Raw genomic sequence first — 23,695 nt, forward strand, 5'->3', positions numbered from 1 at the left:
TTTATTTCCTGAAGAAACATCTAGCCATTCTTTCTTTCTATATAAATCATGCTCTTTCAAAGCAAATGGCCAACCACACTTCCCTAGCCTTTATTTGTCTATATATGCTTGGCTATCTATCCCAGAAAATACCCTCAAGAATGAGAATTGAGGTTCTTAGACTTTAGGATGCTTTTGTAAATTGTAGCAAGCCAGTCAATACTCCAGGGAGTATGTGGGAGAGGCACATGAGCCTCCACTCTTAGCTGAAGAACTATTGACAGTTGATGGTGATTAGAAGAGAGGACAGTCACTCTTCTTCAAGGTTGCAGGCCCTGGTAGGCCAACCATTTTCAAGGGGATGCCCCAGGCATATGTGGGCAGCATTACATGAAGTTGGAAGAGGAACATGAAAAAAATCCCAAAGTCGTTGGAGAGGGGGTAGGGGCATTTATATGACTAAAATACATTGTATGCATACATAAATTTATAAAGAAAAATATTATATTAAAACCAAGAATACATGCAGCAGAGGTGATTTTCAATGGTATAGAGTAATGACAAAAGTCAAGGAAACTTGGGAATAAGAATTTGAAAAGGAATTCTCAAACTTAGTGTTTTGAGAGAAGGTTAAGAAATAGAATATGAAATTTACTGTGCTAATTAAATGAACAAGACTCATACTTATGAAACGAGGGGCAGAGTTTGTATAAAACAGCTTTAGGAGAAATAAGATATGAACAATAGTTGTTTTTGCCTGAAGCCACCTAGGGTAGAAAGGCATCTCAAATGATATTAAAAGAGAAAGGAAAAAGATTGTTATAGGCAAAGTTGTTGTAGGAAAAGGTAGAACAAGCTAAACCGGCCTGAAGCTATATTCAGTGTACACATTACCACTCAGATTATGGGTTTCAGTCATGGTCTTTAGCCCAGAGCTACCAGCTACACAGCATCTCCCTAATCACCTTCATCCCTCAGAGTACCCACACACTTTCTGGAGACCGGATGGATTACCTGGATCACATTTCACTTACATGAGCTTTTGAAGTCTTTCTTTTTCAGTCTCCTCCTCATCATGGTTCCTCGTGGGCTAGTGGAGTAGAGGCTTCGAGGTAAAGTCCCCATGTTCAGGGAACTCAGGCTGTACGCGCTCATGGAGGTAGGGGAGGATGAGGACACCATCGCCGCTGGAAGAGAGTGGAGACTTGGCACGGAGCATCCCTAGGTGGGGCCTGAGCCTGCCACCCTTGCCAACCAGCAACGACCCAAAAAGACATATGACACACAGCCACAGTTAGTCAGTATCCCACATATGGACAGAGACCAGGAGCCAGTGCTTTAGAGTCTCAGAGTCACTTGAGTTTATAAGCTTTGAGGAACAGGGCCCTCGTTGCACGTGGGCACACACACTCAGCAAAGATTAAAACAAATTTCTCCATTGATAACTTAAGACATCAGTGTACACAGTGTCATTTTGGGGGTATTTTCTGACAAGGATGTCTTAAGTGATCCCCATACAAGGAGATCTGAGACCACCCTGCTCCATTGTCCTGAATTGTCTCCAGAGCTGAATATAAAGTCTTCCAAGCATTTACACATTTCCTCCCTGTATTGCTTTTGTGGTGGATTGAACTCGGGGCCTCACACATGCAAGGCAAGTCACCTATCATTAAGGGACGTCGCCATCCCTTGCATCCTTTTAGAATGACAGTGGGAAAGAAGAAGCCAGAAGCCGGAAATGACACATTGTTAGTACCAAGAAAGCAACAGCGACAACAGAAAGCAGGCAACACCCACGAAGCCAGAGATGTAGTGAGTTACGAAGAGGCATGAGGAGGAGATAATCAAATGAGAGACCAGGAGGAGAAAGCCTGGAACATTACGAGGACTGTTTGGAGGAGGCGCTTTCGGGAAAGTCAGGGCTGGCACTCTGCAATGGTCTGGGTGGAACGAGTTATGGTGATGGTTGGTGTGAAGGCTGCACGGGTTGCTGGCCCAGGATTCCCAAGGAAGTTGTCTGGTGCTCCTTTGAATTTTCACTGCCCACATGAAGTGATGATGAGGAAGAAGGAAAACAAGGAACCAAAAAACAAAAACAAAAGGAAAAGAAAAAAAAGAGGAAAAAGTAACTGAATTGCACAAATTAAAAAAAAGACAAAGAAAAATTGTTAACAAAAATGAAAGCTGTTGGCAAAAGGGGAAAAATACCTACTTGGCTTTGCCCTTTTCTAAGCGGTCAGCAGAAGAGATGATTAACACCAGCCATGGAGACATTTCATCTTCCTGAGAATAATGCCTGTCTTTTCCCCAGCCCATCTTTTCTCCCTTTAAGATGACTACTGAATCAATTTCTAATCTCCCCTTGCGCTTCACTGCAGAGATTAAAAAACATTTTTTTAAATGTAAAAGTCATCCCCATAAAGATCTATGGCACACGATTAGTAATTAGAGCTTTGCAAATCTTGGTCAGTTAGGAGCACTTCTTTGAAGAAAAAGAGGAGAAGGAACGGTTAATCATGCTGGCTTGTGATGCGCGTGCTGCAGGAGTCACAGGGCACAATTTACTACCCTGACATTTTAATTACACTGCCGTCCGTCACGTGCGCTTGATTTTCCTCAACAATAAACCGTTGCAATCATCCACACCTATCAGGATCTGTTCTCTTTCCTGACTAATTAGGAGAAAAGTCTCAATATACCTTATGAATTTTTAATAGCTTATTTGTATGAGAAACACTTGGTTTAATGTTATTATATTTCATTCATATTGCATCAAAATTGGAATGAATTTAACTTCAAAGTTTTGGTGTCCCTTTTAGTTTTGTAAATAAAAAGATTAGCTGTTAATGAGATTTGAGTTTTGTGGATGGGGATGTGGTGAGATTGAATGCTCATTAAGTTTACAGGGACCCTAGATTTGGTACTCTGGCGTGGTGGCACTCAAGAGGTAGAGACCTGAGATAAAAACTTCAAGGCCATCACAAGTTGCACAGCAACTATGAGGTCAGTCTGTGCAATATTTTTTAATGCTTAATTTTAAACTTTATAGTACACGCCTTTAATACCAGCACCCAGAAGGCAGAGGCAGGTGGATCTCTGTAAGTTCGAGGTCAGCCTTGTCTATAAAGTGAGTTCCAGGACAGGCTCCAAAGCTACATAGAGAAACCCTGTCTCAAAACAAACAAACAAACAACAACAACAACAAAATCCTTTGTTTTTTAAAATGTTGCAAATTAAAAAAATGTTCCTATCTTGAAATTAACCAAGGACTTTGCCTTCAAAACAAGGAAAAAATTAAATTTCCATCTGGCATTCTGGAAAATGAGTAGTGTTATATCTGTGTCACTATGTCTGAGAGGGACTTTTTCACTGAATGACCTCAAAGAGTTGCAAACAACCATGATCTTTGGTTGGCTTTTATGATTCTATGGCTAAGAGTCTACATGAGTTGCAGTAGTTGGTCACACAAGGCGATGGAAGGCTTCGAATGTAACAGATGAATGTTCTTGAGATATAAGCTTGGGAGGGCATCCCCAATCCTTCTCATCCTCTCTGGAGGGCATCACAGCAAAAGCTCTAGCATGGATAGTTCTCCAGGAGTAAGGCTGCCCTGGGCATCACCTACTGGCCTTTGCCCCTCACCTTCTCGTTGACCTTGCCAGCTACTCAGCCTTTCATGACCTGAATGACCTCATAGTCAATGGTTCATGAAAACGTCTATTCCTGCTGTGGGAATTATGCACATACAGTGTGCAGCATGGTGCTCATCCACAGAATACAAGCAAATGAGTTATGAGTAACAGCACTGATCCCAACTCCCCACTGTTTTGTCTACTTGCCGACAACAAAATGTCCTTAAAGGATTACGAGACAAGATCTTTGTCAACAGACTTCAGAAGATTTGTCAAAAGTCTGTAAAAGCACCCATTTTCACAGCTTCTGTAATTTTATAATCTGGAACTGGACCTATCCTTCGGCAGGTGTATCTATGGACTCTTTCTATCTCAGCTGCCATCTCCTTCTAGACCACTGCAATACCACCACACTTGGTCCTCTGATCCATGTCTCACACCTGCCTTCCCAGATCCACAACACATGTAGGGGGAACTTTTAAATGTATGCATTCAATCATGTCACTCCTGTGTCCATGGCTTATGCTGCAAGGAGAATCAGACAGTCTCTACCTTCCTATTTTTTTTCTTCTGGATCATTCACCATTCATATCTTTCAGCCACACTGGACTTATGGCTATTTGGCCAAGCTGGCTACCTTCCTTGTTTCATTTTGGGTGGACGTGGCTCCCTCCAGTTGTTTGTATGGATAGCTCCTTCTCATCATCTAGGCCTTGATACTGGTGCTATCTCCACGGAGGAACTAACACTTACCTTACTGGTTGAAGCAGCGGTCATTGCCATGTTAGCTCACTAACTGTTTCCTATCTTGCACAATCCTTATTACCCTCTGAAATGGCCTTACTAAACAATGCATGCTATCTCTTTATACTAAAATGCACATCCTGTAACAATAGAAGTCTACTTGTCTTGCTTCCTAGAGACTCAATGATTGACATCTTCATGGCAACAGCTTTTTCCTTGAGATAAAGGAGTATTGTGCAAGACATTAGTGGTTGTTGTTTTTTTCCCACCATACTTGTTTTACTTTGTGTCATACAAGGCACCTTGTAGCAAGATGCAGCCAGTGCTAGGTCTGGTTAATCTACAATCACAGCCACTCTATTGCCCTCTTGCCAAGGCATTGTCTATATTTTTAATGAAGCAGGCTAGAGTGAATAGACTTCAGAATTCTACACCCACCTCAGCACTTTACTGAGTACTCTGAATACTACGGAACATTTATTACAACTGTCAGGACAAATTGGTGAATCCATAAGGAAGGTATTGCCAATCACCTACTGTGCGCTTATCTCCTTGCCGGTTGTTGTAGGCAGGTGAAAAGGAGGCTATAAACTTCACCGGATTAAGTCTATAAATACACAATGATTATGAAGTAAAATGATATAAATGATGCAGAGAGTTGGACTCATGATTGATGAAGGCCTTTTGCAAAAGCTATTTTAAAACTAACACAGGACAGAGGGCACATTTAATATCCATTTTGAATGTATACTCCAAATTGCTCATGTTTTAAAGTGGTATAGCTGATACTCATATACTAACCAAGCATCCCAGGAGATGTCATATTTTGGGCACTAAAATCTTGCATTTTGCAGAGGGAACTCACAGCACTCTTTAACTTAGCTGTGCAATAATAGCAGTGTATGGTCATTGAATCCTTCCTGCCTGCCTGATGCTGTGTTAGCTGCCTTTTCATGGAGTATCTCAGGTGATGCTGCTTCCAGCATTCTGATGAGGTGAGTATTACAATAACTAACATTTTTACAGATGAAGACTGTGACATACAGAAAACATTGCGTAGCTTCCTTCAGGTTCCAAGAGGTGGCTTCAGAATGAATCTCTGGGAGTCTGCTCCAGAGCCCAGCCCACAGCCACCATGCTGCACTGCCTCTTCCTGTAGAGGCTCCTAACACCCTTGCTCCAGATGAGACAAGAAGCTGAAACCACCAGGCTTCCTGTGCCAGTGCGCTGTGGCATTGCTGCTATAATATTAAACTCTTATGACATACACGGTACTGTTTGTATTCATAATTGTGTTCTCTTGGGAGAATAGGTGACAGCTACGCTGGTGGCTGACTCTGGAGATCACAGAATGGAATATTCTTCGACTTTGAACACATTAAGCCTATGGACCCTGGCCACACTAACTTTCCTAGAGCTCCTTCTCCTTCAGTTGAGTTTATGTCTCCCAAAGACTTGCAGTGGGAAAATTTTCAACCTCAATGAAAACTAATGTTTTTCCTTTTGACTATGTTTCTGGGGATGCCACTCAAGGCCATGTACATGTTTAGGCAAGCATACTTCCCCTGAGCCACACAACTATCCCTGAAAAGGCCACCTTTGCCAGTGTTGCAAATACTGCTGTTCACCAGGGAACGTGATAGAGTTGGCTTGTCCTTTTCCACACTGTTCTGGAATCACTGGGATGAATGCTTTGTTGTTAATTAAATTTGGAAGAATGTTGGATCTTTCCATTTTCATGAGATGAGAGACACAGTACCCAGACACCACAGGCTGGAAAAAGCAATCAGAACTTATATTTTTGGAAGAATGGTACAAATATGTCAGACCCTATTAATACAAAAATAGAAACTTGAGAATTTCAAAGCAACCCCACATTTTCTTTCAATAATTTCCCCTCAGGACTAAGACATAATTATGTTTAAGTGCCACTGTTTAGTTCTTTTAGAGAGTTTGCTTTTAATGCAAAACATAGGGGAGACACTAATATGCTAAATAAGGAAGACGACCGGCTCTAGACTGTCAGCCTCCTACTATACAAATATAAATGACGTCAGCGCTTCCAGGAAAAGAAAAACAATGTGTTCTCGCTCCATACAGTTCAGCATATAAATTCTTCATGTTTTCAAATTATCTCGGCAGATAAAAATATTTAATATTTCATGAGTTGGGGACTATTTGAACTAGTTAGGATTCGCATCAGGACAGATGAAGTAAAATAATGAGGTTGCTTTTTTTTTCTTTGAAGTAACATTTTGAAAGCGTTTGCTCATGTTTCTGATTTACTGATTCCAGGCATGAGGACAGCATGCAGAATTCAGCCTTCTGTGCCCCAAGTCCAATGATGACTTCATATACTCAGAAGATACTTACACAGTTTTAGACCCCCCCCCCCAGGGCTTGGGTTGAGACCTGCGCTCTTTTCCACATCTCTGGGGGGAGTGGGGGGAGACCTGCTCTCCTTCCCCACATCCCTAGCCTCAGCATCCTTTAGCTCCTTGAAGCCTCGATTCAACTGTGCTGCTTTCCAATCCTAACCTGCCTATGCTGCATCGTTTCCCCACTCCAATGTGTCAGTTAAAATCTGATAAGGGCAGAGCACCATACTGGAGATTATCACTAGCTCCGGGGGCTGTCTAAGCTCCGTTTAATTAAAAAAGGTTGCATCCAGCTGACTCATTCAGTATGAAAATTATTTCGTCCCTCTTATTTTTTTTTTAATTCCCCTGTGGAGAAGTGCAGTGCCTTTTAGAAGGTGAGAAACGCCATGTAAATGACCTTCCCACAAGCAAAATTCCAATGCTAGAAACCGGGCTGTAGCAAACTGTTGAAAAGCACTTTCTCCTCTTTCAGTCTAAGCCCCCAACACTAGGGAGGCCTCCTGCTTCCAGGACTGAAAAGGGGGTGGGGGCATGGGCCTTAATAAAAAGGTGGGGGAAGGAAACGGAACGAAGACTCTTCCAGACACACTGACTTCCGCCTTCATGGCTCTAGGTCTTGTGCTCATATCCCATTTTGTTTAAGATGCCCTAGTGGATGGTCTCATGCATGGAGAACTTAGCCCACACCCTGCAAAGGCAGCAGTGAGAATGCAGACTCCCCCAGCTGACTCTATTTACTGCAAGGAGGTCTAGAATTCTCATCTCTCCACCAGGAAGTTGGGCCAGAAAGTGTTCTTTATCCTGGGGTATAAATATTACAGCAAATAGAGAAAGCCATAGCTGTCAACCCCCCCCCCCATACAACAGGCTTCAGGCTCTCCCTGATGAATATTTAGTGGACCTGCTATTAATACGAATTTTCTTTGTTTTATTTTTAGGATACTAAAAAGATTTCATTCAGAGACATGGTGATGGTGGGAAAGTGTTAAAAAGGTCAATACCGTGTGATGTCCTTGGCAAGGCAGCTCTTCCTGGCCTCCTTGCTGCAAACTGTGGTTTTGGTTTTATGTTTTGTCTCATGAGTGCTAATGCTTGCTTTCATTGTCCATTATAGACAGTCAAAATTCATTGTCACCATCAGTAAGTCAAATCATTTTCCTTCTCATAATACTCAATTTATAACAAAGTTTAAGCAAACACACACACACACACACACACACACACACACACACACACACACACCCACACACAAAATAGTTCTAGCCTGAAATTTCAACCTCAGCATTTCTTTCTTCTGTTTTGGGGTTTCCAGTAACTATACATGCTTGTAAAAGGGGGACTCTGAAGATGCAAAAGGGTGAATGAAGGCAAGTGGTGATATGAAGGGAGGAACACTTGTCTTCTTAACTCTCTGTAAGAAGAAAACTGCAAACAGGAGATAAAGAGAAGGATCTAGAAGGCTCCTCTCACCGTGGTCAGGTCCCTTCAGGGCCAGGCGGGTCTGATGGTGTGGGAGAATCTCCAGCTTGACCTGGTCAGTGGTGTTGGCCAGGAACTGGGTGGCTTCCGCGAGTGTACAGTACTCCATGCTCGTGCCGTCGATGGAGAGGATGTGGTCTCCCGCGTGCAGTGCGCCACATCTACGGAGAGGAGAAACAGTAGCATCAGAAACCTTTCTCTTCAGGATGAGACTTCCATGTTTGTCTTACTTTAAAACACTGAATGTTAGTAGAAAATATTGCCTGTTATATTTTAGGCATGTTGGGTTTCCATTGGAATTGTGAAATCTTCTGGGAAATGCAGAAAAAATGTGAAGAACTGACTTTCTGATTCTCTCATCTTTAAACATATTTCGTTCTTAAACATGTTGAAGTGGGGATGGGCATGCTAAACATTAAGGGGAAGAGGGCAAGAGAGACATGGAGAAGAGAAATTGTTTCTTCCCTGATTCTGTTCACTGACTTTTTTTTCTCTTAGGCTCTTCTAGTCACAGTTATGAGCTGTCAGTCTCTCAGCATCTTAAGATATGGTGTGCTGAACTGGCCTAAGGTCTCACATAGGAGGATGATGGAGAGGTTCAGCTACTGCTTCCTCCGAGTCTTTTCACAGAGGCTTCCAATTTACCAGTCCTTTAATATGGCCCTCTGTTTTGTTCATCTGGGGTCAAAATTCATTAGCACAGGATAGAAATTTTGCAGGAGTTAAAAGCAATGAAACAAGAGTTACGTGAGGGATCTGGGGAAAAGCTAGGGGTAGGGGTCTAACTGTTACTCCTCAAGACACTTGCTGGCTACTGGATGAATTGGCACCTATTAGACCATTCAAGTGGACAGTTCCTTAAACTGGCTACCCATGGTGGAATGAGAAAAACCAAAACAAAACAGAGGCACCCTGCACCAGTGAGCTGGAGAACATCACTGCATCGGTGGCTGCCATTGTGAATGACAATGGAGCTATAGACCATCTACTACTATTGGGGTTGCTGTGAGCTACTGTGCCAGAGCAAAAGGAGAAGGAGGCCAGAAGCACACACAGTAGACTAGCTGAGGTCTAAGGATTTCCATGGTGAGAATCTACTTGTCAGGGCAAGAATAATCCAAGGCACCCCTTCAGTCTGGAAATAGTATTCTGTGGTGATTTACTTAGGGCGCTTCAGGTATGGGAGCTGTAAAACAATTTTATTATATGGAAAAGCAGTCATTTTGCCTCTTCCATCATTACCTTACAAAGGTAAAATAGGAACTTGGAAAACGCATTGCATTTTTATCATAACACTGTAATGGTGTTTAAGACACCCTTGACTGAAGGTTGTGAAGCCATTAAGATTAACAAACACTGACAGTATCAGGTGTGTCTTTAAAACCCATATCATTCTAAGAATATTGTATTACCTACTTTTCCAAAAAGGCGTAATATTTTCTGATAGCAGGATTTAATTGTTAATGATGCAGAAGAGCCCATCTCAAAAGCAGGGGCTTGTTTTTCTGTAGGATACAGTAAGTAAATTTATTGGTTTTTTCTATTGATAAAGGGCACAATGAACATCTGGATGAAAATGACATTTCATAACGGAGTGCCTCATCAGGTAGTAATCAACTTAAGGTTCACAATAATAAACTGCTTCCTTATGTAAAACTTGTAGAAACTCGCAGCAAGGCTTTTTTAAAAAAATGTGTGTGTCTAAAAGTATATAAGTGTGTACATTATATGTGTGCATATTATACAAATGTGCATATGACATTTTAAAGCACATAGACAGTGCTGATCAGCAGGCATTTGCTGTGACACTCACCTGTCTGCAATACTTGCAGATTTGATTTTGTCTATGACGATGACCTGTTTGTTACAGCACACTGAGGTAGTTAGGGCAACCCCAAGGCTGGCACCAGGAGTTTTGGCAACTTCAACTAGTAGTGGTCCAGATGCTGTTACCACAGAATCTGTCAAATAACACATTTCAGGAAACAAAACAAGATAAGATAAAAGTAAGCAAATAAAAATGATAAAGAATGCTTAACCTAATGCTAGTCTGACAATTTTATCACTAACTTCAGGTATTTTTCTATTATATCCACACAACTAGAGGGCACCTTCTCCATCCAGCTATCATATGTATACACACCAGTCCCTGAAATCAGATTGCAGTCTTTATGCCAGTTAGGATAACATCTCAGGATCATTTTGCTCTCTACACTGCTTGGAACTACATGGAATATCTTAAGATTTTCTTTAAAATCAATTAATTCAATACATAACCAGCATTTCCTATGTGTGTACATATGTATATGCATTGATTCTTGGAGGGTAGATGGATAAATGGATGAATAGAGACTGATGGAGAAAGGATGGATGGAGAAAAGTAAAGAAGGAAATGATGGGAGAATGGGAGGGGGACAGGGAGAGGAGAGATGAGATCTCTAAATTGTCAAATAGCAGGCAATCACCGCCCCTGTTCTCAGTCTTACTATCAAGAAAGAAGCATAGTATTTATTGGGACCATGTGAGCTTTGGAGCTAACACATTCTTCATTTGGGAGTATTACTTTGGCTCATATTCCAAATTATTTGGGAAGTTGATAATTTTGAATGTGACCTAGAATAGGAAAAAGTTCTCCAACAGGTCCTAGATGCTGTACAGGCTGGTTTTCCACTTAGGCCATATGATCCAGGAGCTGATGGTACTCACAATGTCAGTGACACATGAGGATACTGTTTGAAGCCTTTGCCAGGTCTCCATAGGTGAACCACAGGAGAGGCCATTGGGAGTTTACAGCAAGGCATGAATATCACATGCATATACACCATTATTCTCTATTTGAGAGATATCTGCTGGCCTGCTATTGGTCATTAATGGAAATGAACATTTGAAAGTGAGCTACCAAGTTATGAATTCTGAGCTGCCTATCTTGAGCTAGGTATTCTGTGACCAGACCAAGCCATAAAATTTGCTGTATGCGATAGCCACCCATCATCAAATACAATGATTATATAAATATATATTCTGGTCAGAGCTTGTCTTGAAGGCACAAGCAAGTCACATGAAGAAGTTGCCCAAATGGCTATTGTTTCTCTACATATTACAATGGCTTCTTCCCCGAGTATGACCCTATAGCCTTAAAAATTCTGTCCTATGATTGGTGAATTCAAGAAGAGAAGGCTAGGACTTGGTTTATGGATGGTTCTGCATGCTATGCAAGAATCACCCAGACATGGACAGATATAGCATTAAAGCCCCCTTTTGGGGACAACTCCAATGGAAGTCTTCAAAGTAGGCAGAACTTCATGTAGTATACATGGTTATACATTGTGCTTGGTAGGAGAAATGATCAGATGTGTGATTATATACCAACGTATGGGCTGTAACTAATGGTTTGATAGGATGGCTTGGGACATGAAAGGAAAATGACAGGGAAATTGATCATAAAAAGGTATGTGGATATATTTTTCCAAATGAGAAGAGGACAACCCCACTAGGTTTGTGAGGTTCTTGCCAAAGGTGGAGGAAATACAGAATAGGTAGTCTAAGGCCACATGACAAGTTACAGAAATGAGGATTGCAGTTACCCGAAGAATTTCTGTCCTATTTGGTTAGGAATATGTTGTGTATACATACACATGTCTTAAGCAAATATTTGGTTTCTCCCTCTATTTCTTTTATTATATAATGATGTCGGATGTCCTTCTGTATGATGTGAATATGTGTTTCTCTTATTGGTTGATGAATAAAGCTGTTCTGGTCAATGGACAGGCAGAATTTAGCCAGCTGGAAAATCCAAAGAGAAACAGAGAAAGGTAGTAGGTTGAGTCAAGAAGATGCTCCGTATCTATTGAAAAGGTAGGATGCCCAGGCATTTTCTGGTAAGCCAAGACCATATTGAGATACATAGATTAATAGAAATGGGTTAATAATTAAGAAAGAGCTAGCCAATAAGAAGTCTGAGTCATTGGCCAAACAGTTTATAATTAATATAAGCCTCTGTGTGTTTATTTGGAACTAAACCGCTGTGGGAAAGAAACTTCTGTCAACCATATAATGTAATATTTATTGAGATGATATCAGGGGCTAGCTGTTGCAAATTTATATTATCATATTTAAGTTAAGGGATACATAAGAATAAGTACTTTTCCGGTGTTTGGGCCACCTATCCTGGGGGAGGGGAAGCACTGTGTTTGTGTTTATACCTCAGTAGTTATGCCATGTGTCCTGACTAGTTTTTTTTTTAACTTGATGTATTCTGGTGCTATTTGGAAAGAGGTTTCTTCCATCAGATTGACTGTAGGCAACTCTACAGAGCATTTTTCTTGACTGATGACTGGTGTGGGAGGGTCTAGCTCAGTGGTGGCAGAGCCACTCATAGACAGGGGGTCCTAGGTGGCCAGCCCATGTGGAGCAAACCAGTAAATAGCATTCTTCCAAGGAGGTCTCTGTTTTTGTTCCTGCCTCCAAGTGGCTGCTGTGAGTTCCTGTCTTGATTTCCCTTCATGATGGATTCTAAGCTGAAATAAACCCTTTCACTCCCTAAGCTGCGTGTGGTCATGGTGTTTCAGCATAGTTACATAAACCTAACTGAAATATCATGTTAGGTGCAATTATGTTGTTATTACTTTCATTTGAAAATTAAGCATGACAAAGGAAATATGACTGAGTAGCAAGTTGATAAGGGCTGGGTTTGCAATGGTTATTCTTCATTGTAAATGTGGCTAACCTGGAGTCAACTAAGGAATAAGCTGCTGGGTATACATGTGAGAGACTTTCTGGATCAGATTAATTGAAAGTGGGAAGCCCATGCTAAATGTGGACAGTACTACTTTGTTTTTATGTTTTTGTTTTGTTGTGTTTCGGGGTTGGGTTTCTTTTGGGGGGGTTGTTTGTTTTTCAAAACAGAGCTTCTCTGGCTGTCCTGGAACTCGCGCTGTAGACCAGGCTGCCTGTGAACTGATGGGTGGCAGCTCAGATGAAAGTCCAAGTGGAAAGCATGCTTTCTGCTTCATTGTCTCACATCTCACTGGTGAGTTCACCTACCCTTTTTTTGGAGTTCGCCAACCCTGTGGAGAAGCTGCCACTGTGTTATATTTTTTCCACTGGCATCAGAATCCAGCCTTGTCAGATTTCCAAGGTGGGCTAAAGGAAAACCAGTGGCTCTCCAGGAATTCTTACAGTGCCTGGCTGGATCTGCTGAGACATAAAGCCTTGTGAACTGAGCAGCTATTGGGTTCTCAGCCTCTCCAAGTGTGTGGACAGTCATTGTTGGACCACCTAGACTATATCTTGTATGTGAGTCTAATAAATTCCTCTTAAGTATATATTCATGCCACTGACTTGATTTCTTTAGAGAACTCTGAATAATATATAAGGAGTCTTGTATTTACTATTTCCCTAAATGCCTAGCAATACTGAAACAACTCAGTAATAAAAAGGTGAAGATTTCTCTTCTTAGGGCCTGTTTATATTCTTACTGTTTCAGAATTCATTGTCATTAATAATAGCTCAAAAAGTCAGTGACTGTATTCTGCCAAAATAGCCTTTTGGTTCTGAGGTATTATGCTGTCTACCCAGAGCCCATTGTTACTTGCTCCAGAGCCACTTGGATAAATTTCCCTTGTAAAAAAAATCATTATTTTTTCAGAATTTTTGTATGATTGGTTATTATTTATCAAACCATTTCCTTAACTCTGAGTGGGTTTGGAAAAAAATGGGTCTGTGGGACAGTGATCATTCATGCTCTTCCTCACGGTCTTGCTATACCTGATTATAAATTTATTTTGCTTTAAAAAGCAATGAGGCTTCCATGTTATTTATTACTTAATTCGTTATTTCTTCTACTTGGTGCTACAGTGGAAAATTTCACAACATGGGATGCTTTATGAACAAATTTATTTTAAAATATTACAGAAAATTAAACTGTGTGCATAACATATAGGTGAATCATAAATGAATTTTGTGTTTGTACTTGGGTCTGATCTCTCATCAACTTTACAGCATATATGCAAGTGCTTTAAAAATCAGAAAAAAATTCACACTGAACATATCTTTCACCCTGCTCCAACTATTTTGGATTCTGCTTCTGCCATATACATTCTTGTCTGTACCTAGGCTAAACCAACTCGCTCCTTGTCCGTCTTTCCCCGCATCTTTTCTTTGTTCTGCTCCAACGCCACATCCACAGGGATGCCTGCCTGAGCCTACAAACCTTGCCAATCTGCCCGCTACACACGTACATGACATCAACAGTTGCTCTCTAGGTAGCTGCTAATTAATCGGTCCATAAAGTCTATGCATCTAGGGATTCCTATTTTTGGTTCATGATAGTGGCTAGCCAGTGCCGACAAGGCAAGTTCATACATGATAGGTGTCCGCTAATATTTATCAATGAAATGAGCTAAAAAGTGCCTAGCTATCACTTACTTTAGGCAGGAGGCCAATGATCCTAATGACACAGAAGTTTGTATTGTAATTCACACTGAAACTCTTTGATGCCTGATCTTGTAACAGAATGAGTACCCATGCATGGATGACAATAATGATAAGCAGGTTTTTTTTTTAAATTAACACCAGAGCCTGCACAAAGAATTCCAAGCAACACTTCACAATATAAAACTGTGAAATGCCTGAATTTATCCAGTAGTTGAAGAAGTAATACATAATCCCCTGGGGGGAAAGGTAGTCCCTCTCTCTTCTAGATGGAACTTGAATATATTTGGACACTAAAGCACCTGGAAAAAGTTATGAAAATATGCAGATAGTAGCATCACACAGGAGTTTACATAGAGGTCCATAAAGGAGTGAAGAGCTAGAGATGTACAGAGAAGAGTATCGAGCCTTGGAGAATCCCCCAAACCAGCCCATCTCCAACTATTTTTTTTAACCAACAGCCATGCTAAGTATCAAGGAAATGGCAGTGACACCTGGGAACAAGAACGGGTACGGTTGGGTTGAGCTGAACAAATGAGCTCGAATCTAATCTCAGTGTTGTTCAGCTGATTTTATTGGAACAGGCAATAGGAAAAACAATGCAACTATCCCAGCGAGTGCCACTTCTCAGAACTGCAAATGTGGAAGGGGCTTCCTACATCACAGAAGCGGAGCTGCAAGTGTTAACGTTTTAATCGATCATTGGCCTTCTCTGGCACTCACTTTCCACAATAAATGTTTCCCCTTCATAGTATCAAGATGTTCACGCTACTTTGCAGCAGTAAGCCTGCTCCCCTCCATGCCACCCAAGACAACTGTCATGGGCCCTTCTGAAAAGTAGGGGCTCCAGAGTTCTGGCTGCATGCCAAGATATCTAACAGAAAGCTTGGGAGAAGTAGGAACAAGTGGCCAGGGTTGGAAGAATGAGGTACGATTACTTAGGAAAGTACAAGAGGAGAAATGGAGTGGATCAACAGGAGGAAAAGGAACAGAAGAAAATGTAGGAAGCAGAAATCAAGAACCCAGCCGTAGACAAATGGTTAGTTTATTGTGCTGGAGTGAAGCACAGTTGGGAAGAGAAATGGATCATGTAGGCATAAATTATTCATGGTTAAAGACATCTCAGTCATTAAGATATTTGCATCAGGATTGAAGCCTTTGCACCCTGTGTTGATTTATGGGCTACATAATTACACGAGCTACACTGAGGACTGTTTATATGGGAAACACTCAATTTTTTTTTTGTTAATCACTTTTCCCACTTCTGAGCTCTGCATATCAATGAGCTCAAGTCCTGATTACAACTTCCCAAGCATAGCAGAAAGTCTGTACATGCCATGCTAGCTTTGCCCAATAAGCTTCCAGGCAGAAATAACTTTGGTTTACCTATTGGTTAAAAGTATATTTTAATTGATGATATGCTATGAAAGCAATACCTCTAATAATTACAGCATAGTGGAATGCCAGTAAAATATTCTTAAGTTGCTAGTCTGTGTGTATGTAAGCTTGAGTGTGTGCTTGCTTACGTGTGAGTGTTGGTGTGGCAGCCATTGGCCAGTGTCAGATGCCCTCTATTCCTCTCCACTGTATTTTTTGAGATTGTCTCTTATTGACCCTGTAGCTTGCCTATTTGGCTACACTGGCTGGCCAACAAGCCCCCAGGATCTGCCTGACTCACTTGTCCCTCCTCTCCTGCCCCTTGTCATGTGCAGGTAACAAATTTATTTTATTGCCACACACTAAACTGACTGGCTCCATTGACCAGAGCAAGCATGTGAAGCGACTAGGATTCTCCTTGCCTGTATGGAAGGAGAATTCATACAGCTCTCTTTGGAGGCCGTCTTAATTCCTTTTCTATTGCAGCAATAAGACACCATGACCAACACAACTTATGCAGGAGTATATTTAATTTAGGTGTATGACCTCAGAGGGTTATGGTTCGTGATGACAGAACAGAGGCATGGAAGCAGAAACAGTTGAAAACTCACATTTTCATCCATAGGTAGGAGGATGGGGTCTCAGAAATGCTGTGTCTTTTCAAATCTCAAAGACCATCCCCAGTAACACACCTCCTCCAACAAGGCCACACTTCCTAATTCTTCCCCAACAATTTCACCCACTGGGGACCAAATGAGGATGAGGAGGGGTCCTTCTCATTCAAACCATCACAGAAGCCCTTAGACATTATCTGTGAAAGCTAAGCACAGGTTTACCCTATGGCAACCCACTTTAAGGTCTCTATACAAACTTATATAAAAGCAAGAAAAATACCTAAACAGTAAAATAAACTGTGGGCACAATTGCCTTGTGATATACTATACAATAAAAGAGAATAAATTATCAAAGAAAACCTAGCCATATGAATCTCACATACACAATATAAGCATAAGAAGTTAAATTTAGGTTTATTCTGAAGTATAAAACTTAGCAAAGCTAGCCTATTCAGTTAGAAGGCAGATAAGTGGTTATCCTTATCCTTGAGATGGGAGAGGGACTTAAGTGTATAGCAGTGCGTTTTTTGATGTTGATAATGTTCCAATGTGATTACTTAGGTGTGTTCAGTTTATGAAAGTGAATCAAGTGGAAACCCAGGATTTTTTGTGCATTATCTATGTTGCTTCACTTCAGTTAAAAGGTTTAAAAACACCATGAGCAGTACATTAAAAAATTCAACCACATTAAAATAGGAAGTATGGTTATTGCACAGTCGATGAGACTGTCACAATAAGCCTGTCACAGGGGCTCAGATCAGTCACCAGCCATGCTTTACCCAAGCTCAAGTTAGTCTAGGGTATGTTATGAACTTTATTTGATTTGGATTCTTCTTCCAGACAATGAGTGCTTTGACTCTCTGGAAAAATGAGGGTTTAAGATAAAGCATATATGACTGTGGAAAGTACACTCTGATCTAGTTTTCAAGCACTGTTTTTCTAATAGACAAGCATAACAGAAATTAGTAATTAAAGAAACCCTTAAAATGGAGCTGGGGAGATAGCTCGGTGACTAAAGTGTTTTCTGTGCAAGCATGAGGACCTGAATTTGGATTCTTAACTCCAATACAAAAGCCACTGGGTTAGTACATGGTGATATTATGTTGTGGACCAATCTGTATTTGTTTGATGACTAAAGTAATTAACTAGCTTTCCATACACTTATTGGCCATTTGACTGTTATGTTGACCGCTCAAGTGCTCTCTTCTTTCTCTTGATTTCCTCTTATGATAACTGACTTACTGGTGTGGAAAACTTTTAAAGCACCTATTATAGGATGGTAGAGTTGGTTCAGTGGTTAAGAGCACTTGCTCCTGTTCTAGAGGACCTGGGTTCAGTTCCCAGCACCCATATGGAAGTTTATAACCATTTTTATCTCCAGTTTTAGGAGTTCCAACACACAATTCTGGATTCTATGGACACAAGGCACACATGCAGTGCACAGACATATGCACAAAAACCAGCAAACATATCAAATAAATCTAAAAAATTTAAACCTTTATAGGTTGAATCACTGCTTAGATACATGAACTTAGTCCTCCTGTGGCTCATTATTCCTTACTGTTACTGGTGTGTTTGATGAAGAGAAGGTTTCATCATCTATCTATCTAATCTATCATCTCTCTATTATGTCTATGTGTTATCATCATCTATTTATCTATCATTTATCATCTATCTATCTTCTATCTATCTATCAATTATCTATCATCTATCTACCTATCTTCTATCTCTGTATGTGTGTGGTGTGTGTGTGTGTGTGCTGTGCAGTCATGCATGTAGAGGACAGAGGACAGCTTGCAAGAGTTGGTTATCCTTCCACCTTGCAGAGGAAGGGTCTTGCCTGTTTTTGCTTTGCTAAGTACTTCAGACAAGTTGGTACTCATCTTGCCACAGGACTGCTGGGATTACAGACATACTGCATGTGGCTTTTGAAGTATTTGGCAACCAAATTTGGGTGATAGGGTTAACATCCCAAATGCTTCTACCTATTGATCCAGCTCCTTTGCCTGATGCTGTTGTTAGGGGACAGGTTCTCATAGAGCCCAAGTTGGCTTTGAACTTATCTAGCCAAGGATGATCCTGAAACTCTCATCTACTTGCCTCCTTGGGTAAGTCCTAGAACCTCCTCCTGAATGTTAAATGCTTGGATTCTAAGTATGGGCTTAGGAGTTTTTAATTACTCACTTTTAAGTTACATGATTTTTTAAAAAAAGAGGTATTTGCTTCTATAAAATCGTGATGGCATTCTCCCATTTTTTTCCTACAGTCTTTGATTTAATTTCATATTTAGACATCCCATCTGGAGATCATTTCAATTTAATAGAAAGGTAATTTTTTTCTGTGCTTACAGTATAATACCACCCAAGTCACATGTCTGATGACTAGTGGCTACACAGTGGATGTGTATTATTTGATTTGAGTGCAGCCATGGCAAGGGTATCAAATGACTCACTCACAGCCATGGGGATGGAAAAGCCCCTCTCTGATCCGAGTGTAAATGTTGACAATATGTTCATCAACCACACACCAAAGCCTTCTGCTTGCTCTTTGTGTGTAATGGCCTGAAGACTGTGTCCCTACAGATATTTCTACCAAGATTACCAACAACAGATGCATACCATAACATAAATCTCCGCCGGGCGGTGGTGGCGCACGCCTTTAATCCCAGCACTCGGGAGGCAGAGGCAGGCGGATCTCTGTGAGTTCAAGGACAGGCTGGACCAACAGCCCCCAAAACAATACAGAGAAACCCTGTCTCGTAAAACCAAAAAAAATATCTCCTTGTTCAGCTGGTCAAATGACCTCACCTCCCTGTTCAACTGTATGTGAAGGAGATGCTGGGTATCCCAGGGGCTGTGGCTTCTGTCAGAGAGCCCAGACCACTGGATCCCGCTTCTTTGTGTTCCTTATGTCTTCATTTCACCAATGCCCGACTTGGGTAAATCCTAGAACTTTGCAAGAACCTGGTACCGCAGTACCTTAGTTAATTTAGATTTCAGTAGATCTTGATAGCTGACATTCAGAGTTTTATAGCTTTGGTGCTGTGACGGTCCCCACTTTTCTTGATCCACTGTACAGTCACGCTTCACCACAAGTTTAGTTCAGGGGAAGTTAGAGCTCAGAAACTATGAAAGGAGCTGAAGCCCCTGCCAAGGAATAGGATGCAGGAAATAACTATATTGAGTCTTGTATGGCAGGTTTCAGAACTAATTTGACAGGCCGACATAGTTTTTATAGACACTTACACATGCCTTTCGGGAAAGTAACAATAGGGTTCCTAACATAAGTTTGGAGGGCATCCATATAGCTAAATGACAAAGAAAAGTTTAGCTCTAAAATAAAAGGTAAGAAAAGCAGCCTAAGATATTTTTTTCTCAACAGGCCTCTGAGTTCAGAACTCAGGACCTGCCACACTGTCAGGAACCACTGTGTCCCTCTTGAAAGAGTTCTAGAAGGTTTATTTCCATTGTCACTGAGAGTACCAGAACTTGAGGAGAAACTTTCCAGAGAAGTCAAGGTTATGCCTTCACTTGCTTCAGCAATGGGAAAATAGACATATTTACCTGCAAGGTAAAAAGCCCTTGCCCCAATTGCTAAAAAGATTTGGCATGGACTTGCCCCTGGCAGACCAAGCAACCTCAAGCCTACTGAGAGCACGGGTCTACTCCCGCCCCCACTCTGAGCAGAAGTGAGCTCTGGGCCCCAGCCTTGGGACTGACTTCCTTCTGCCCCCTCTGGGATCTCCTGACCTGGGGACTGCAGGCAGGTCAACTCATCCCCAGCAGACCAAGCAACTACCAGCCTGCTGAAATTGCTGGGCCACTCCTGCCCCCATTCAGCCATTCAGGGCAGAGGTGAGTTACAGCTCCCACCTCCCTCGGCCCCGACTTCTTTCCACTTGCCCACTCTGGGATCTCCTGGCTTGGGGATTGCAGGCAGGTCAACTTGTCCCAGGCTCACCAAGCAACCTCCAGTCAGCTGACAGCACTGTCCTAATCCAGCTCCCACCCACCAGGAGAGGGAGTGCCTTAGACCTGCCTGTACCAACAGTGGGACCTATCAGAATATTGGACCTGCCTGTACCCACTAGAAGAGAACCTTGGAACCATACCCACCAGGAGAGGAGGAGACCCCACCTGTACCCACTGGAAGAAGGGATGGAAAGATGACAATATAAGAACACATTCAACAACAGAAAAACTAATATGATACCACCAGAGTTTAGGAGCACTACACCAGCAAGACCTGAACATCCCAACACAGATGAAGCAGAAGAGAAAGACCTTAAAAACAAGTTCACAAAGATGATGAAATGAGAAAATCCTTTAAAGAAATGGAAGAAAAGACAAATCAAAAAATGCAAGAAATGATTCAGACACTGCAAGGTTTGAAAGCTGAAATAGAGACAATGAAAAAAGCACTCTGAAGGAATGATACAATTAGAAAAGGTGGGTAAACAATCATGAATTACAGATGCAAACATAATCAACAGAATAAAAGATATGGAGGAGAGAATCTCAAGTGTTGAAGATATACTAGGAGAAACAGATTCGTCAACCAAAGAAAATCTTAAGTCCAACAAATCCTTAACACCAAATATCCAGGAAATATTGAACATTTCTAAAAGGCCAAATCTAAGAATGATAGGATAGAAGAATGTGAAGAAACCCAACTCAAAATTGGAGAAAGCATATTTAACAAAATCATAGAAGGAAACCTAAAGAAAGACATGCCAATGAAAGTACAAGAGGCCTACAGAACACCAAATAGTGTGGACCACAAAAAAGGTCCCCTCATCACATAATAATTAAAACACCAAACATACAGAATAAAGGAAGAATATTAAGAGCAGCAAAGGAAAAAGACCAATAACATATAAAGGTAAACTTATCAGAATCACACCTGACTTCTCCATGGAAACTCTGAAAGCCAGAAGGTCCTGGATATATATTCTACAAACACTAAGAGACCACGGATGCCAGCCTAGACTACTATACTCAGCAAAGCTTTCAATCACTATACGTGGTGAAAACAGGATATTCCACAACAAACCCAGTTTTAAAAATACATATCCACTAATCCAGCCCTAGGAAAAGTACTGGAAGGAAAACTCCAATCTAAGGAAGTTAACTACATTCACAAAAACATAGGCAGTAGATAATCCCACTTTGCCAAAAGCCAAAAGAAAAAGTGGGATAAATCCACAAACAATACCCTCACCAATAATAAATCAAAAACAAAGAAGAATTAACTCTCAATGGTCCTTAATTTCCCTTAAAATTAATGGTCTTAATTTGCCTATAAAAAGACACAGGCTAACAGAATGGGTATGAAGACAAAATCCATCCTTTTGCTGCATAGAAGAAATACACATCAACTTCAAAGACAGACATTACCTCAGAGTAAAGGGTTGGGATAAGATTTTCCAATCAAATGGACCCAAGAAACAAGTTAGTATAGCTATCCTAGCATTGAAAAATTAGCTTTCAAACTATAATCAATCAAAAGGGATGAAGGTCATTTCATATTCATCACAGAAAAAATCCATGAGGAAGAAGTATCAATTCTGAACATCTATGCTCCAAATACAAATGTACCCACATTCACAAAAGAAACATTACTAAAACTCAAAGTACATATAAGACCTCACACAGTTATAGTGGGAGACTTCAACACCCCACTCTCACCATTAGACAGAACCACCAGACAGAAACTTAACAAAGACACAAAGGAACTAACATTAGTTATGACTCAATTGGGATCAACAGACATCTATAGAACATTCCATCCAAACACAAACGAATATACCTTCTTCTCAGCACCACATGGAACCATCTCTAAAATGGACCACATACCAGGCAAAATAGCAAACCTCAACAGATACAAAAAAATTGGAATAACCTTCTGTATCTTATCAGATCACCATGCTTTAAAGTTAGAATTCAACAACACAAGTTGCAGAAAACCTACAAACTCATGGAAATTGAACAACCCACAACTGCACCATTCTTGGGTCAAGGAAGAAATAAAGAAAGAAATTAAACACTTCCTAGAATACAATGAAAATGAAGACATAACACACCCAAACTTAGGAAGAGAACTACAGACCAGTATCCTTCATGAACATTGATGCAAAAATACTCAATAAAATACTGGAAAATCGAATCCAAGAACACATCATGGAAATTATCCACCACGATCAAGTAGGCTTCATCCCGGGGATGCAGGAATGATTCAACATATGAAAATCCACCAATGTAATCCACCATAGAAACAAACTGCAAAAGAAAAACCACATGATCATCTCACAAGATGCTGAAAAAGTCTTTGACAAATTCCAACACCCCTTCATGATAAAGGCCTTGGATAGATCAGGGATAACATGGACATACCTAAACATAATAAAAGCAATACACAGTAAACCAACATCAAACTAAATGGAAGAAACTCAATGCAATTCCTCTAAAATCAGGAACAAGACAAGGCTGCCCATTCTCTCCATATCTCTACAATATTGTGCTTGAAGTTCTAGCTAGAGCAAAAAGACAACAAAAAGGAAATCAAGGGGAAACAAATTGGAAAGGAATGAGTCAAACTTCACTATTTGCAGATGATATGATTGTTTCCATAAGTGACCCAAAAAACTCTACCAGGGAACTCCTGCAGCTTTTAAAACGATCAGCAAAGTGGCAGAATACAAGATCAACTCAAGAAAATCATTAGCCCCACTATATATAGACGATAAAAGGGCCGAGAAAGAAATCAGAGAAACATTACCCTTTACAATAGCCACACACAGCATAAAATATCTTGGGGTAATGCTAACCAATCAACCCTGTAAAATAAAGGAACTTCTGGAGGCATCACCTTTCCTGACTTCAAGCTCTATCTATTATAGAGCTATAGTCCTGAAAACAGCTTGGTATTGGCATAAAACTAGACAGGTAGACCAACAGAATCTAATTGAAAACCTTGATATTAACCCACACACCTATGAACACTTGATTTTTGACAAAGAAGCTATAATTATACAATGGAAAAAAGAAAGCATCTTCAA

General features: G+C 40.8%; 1 protein-coding gene across 8 annotated transcripts in view; it reads right to left on the reverse strand.

Annotated features, from left to right (window-relative positions):
* Grip1 (glutamate receptor interacting protein 1) overlaps positions 1 to 23,695 on the reverse strand; it is a 586,206-nt gene that overhangs the window by 83,035 nt on the left and 479,476 nt on the right. For 5 of the 8 annotated variants that reach the window (XM_040754819.1, XM_040754816.1, XM_040754813.1 and 2 more), the window contains 4 exons: positions 10,029 to 10,176; positions 8,207 to 8,376; positions 1,863 to 2,018; positions 1,014 to 1,166 (listed from right to left, as the gene is read on the reverse strand). In XM_040754819.1, the coding sequence (XP_040610753.1) occupies positions 1,014 to 1,166; positions 1,863 to 2,018; positions 8,207 to 8,376; positions 10,029 to 10,176 (627 nt within the window). The remainder of the gene's footprint in view (positions 1 to 1,013; positions 1,167 to 1,862; positions 2,019 to 8,206; positions 8,377 to 10,028; positions 10,177 to 23,695) is intronic. The other 3 variants (XM_040754817.1, XM_040754820.1, XM_040754815.1) reach the window with 1 other exon arrangement.

The sequence above is a fragment of the Mesocricetus auratus genome, unplaced genomic scaffold (assembly GCF_017639785.1).
Source record: "Mesocricetus auratus isolate SY011 unplaced genomic scaffold, BCM_Maur_2.0 Super-Scaffold_100011, whole genome shotgun sequence".
Taxonomy (NCBI): domain Eukaryota; kingdom Metazoa; phylum Chordata; class Mammalia; order Rodentia; family Cricetidae; genus Mesocricetus; species Mesocricetus auratus.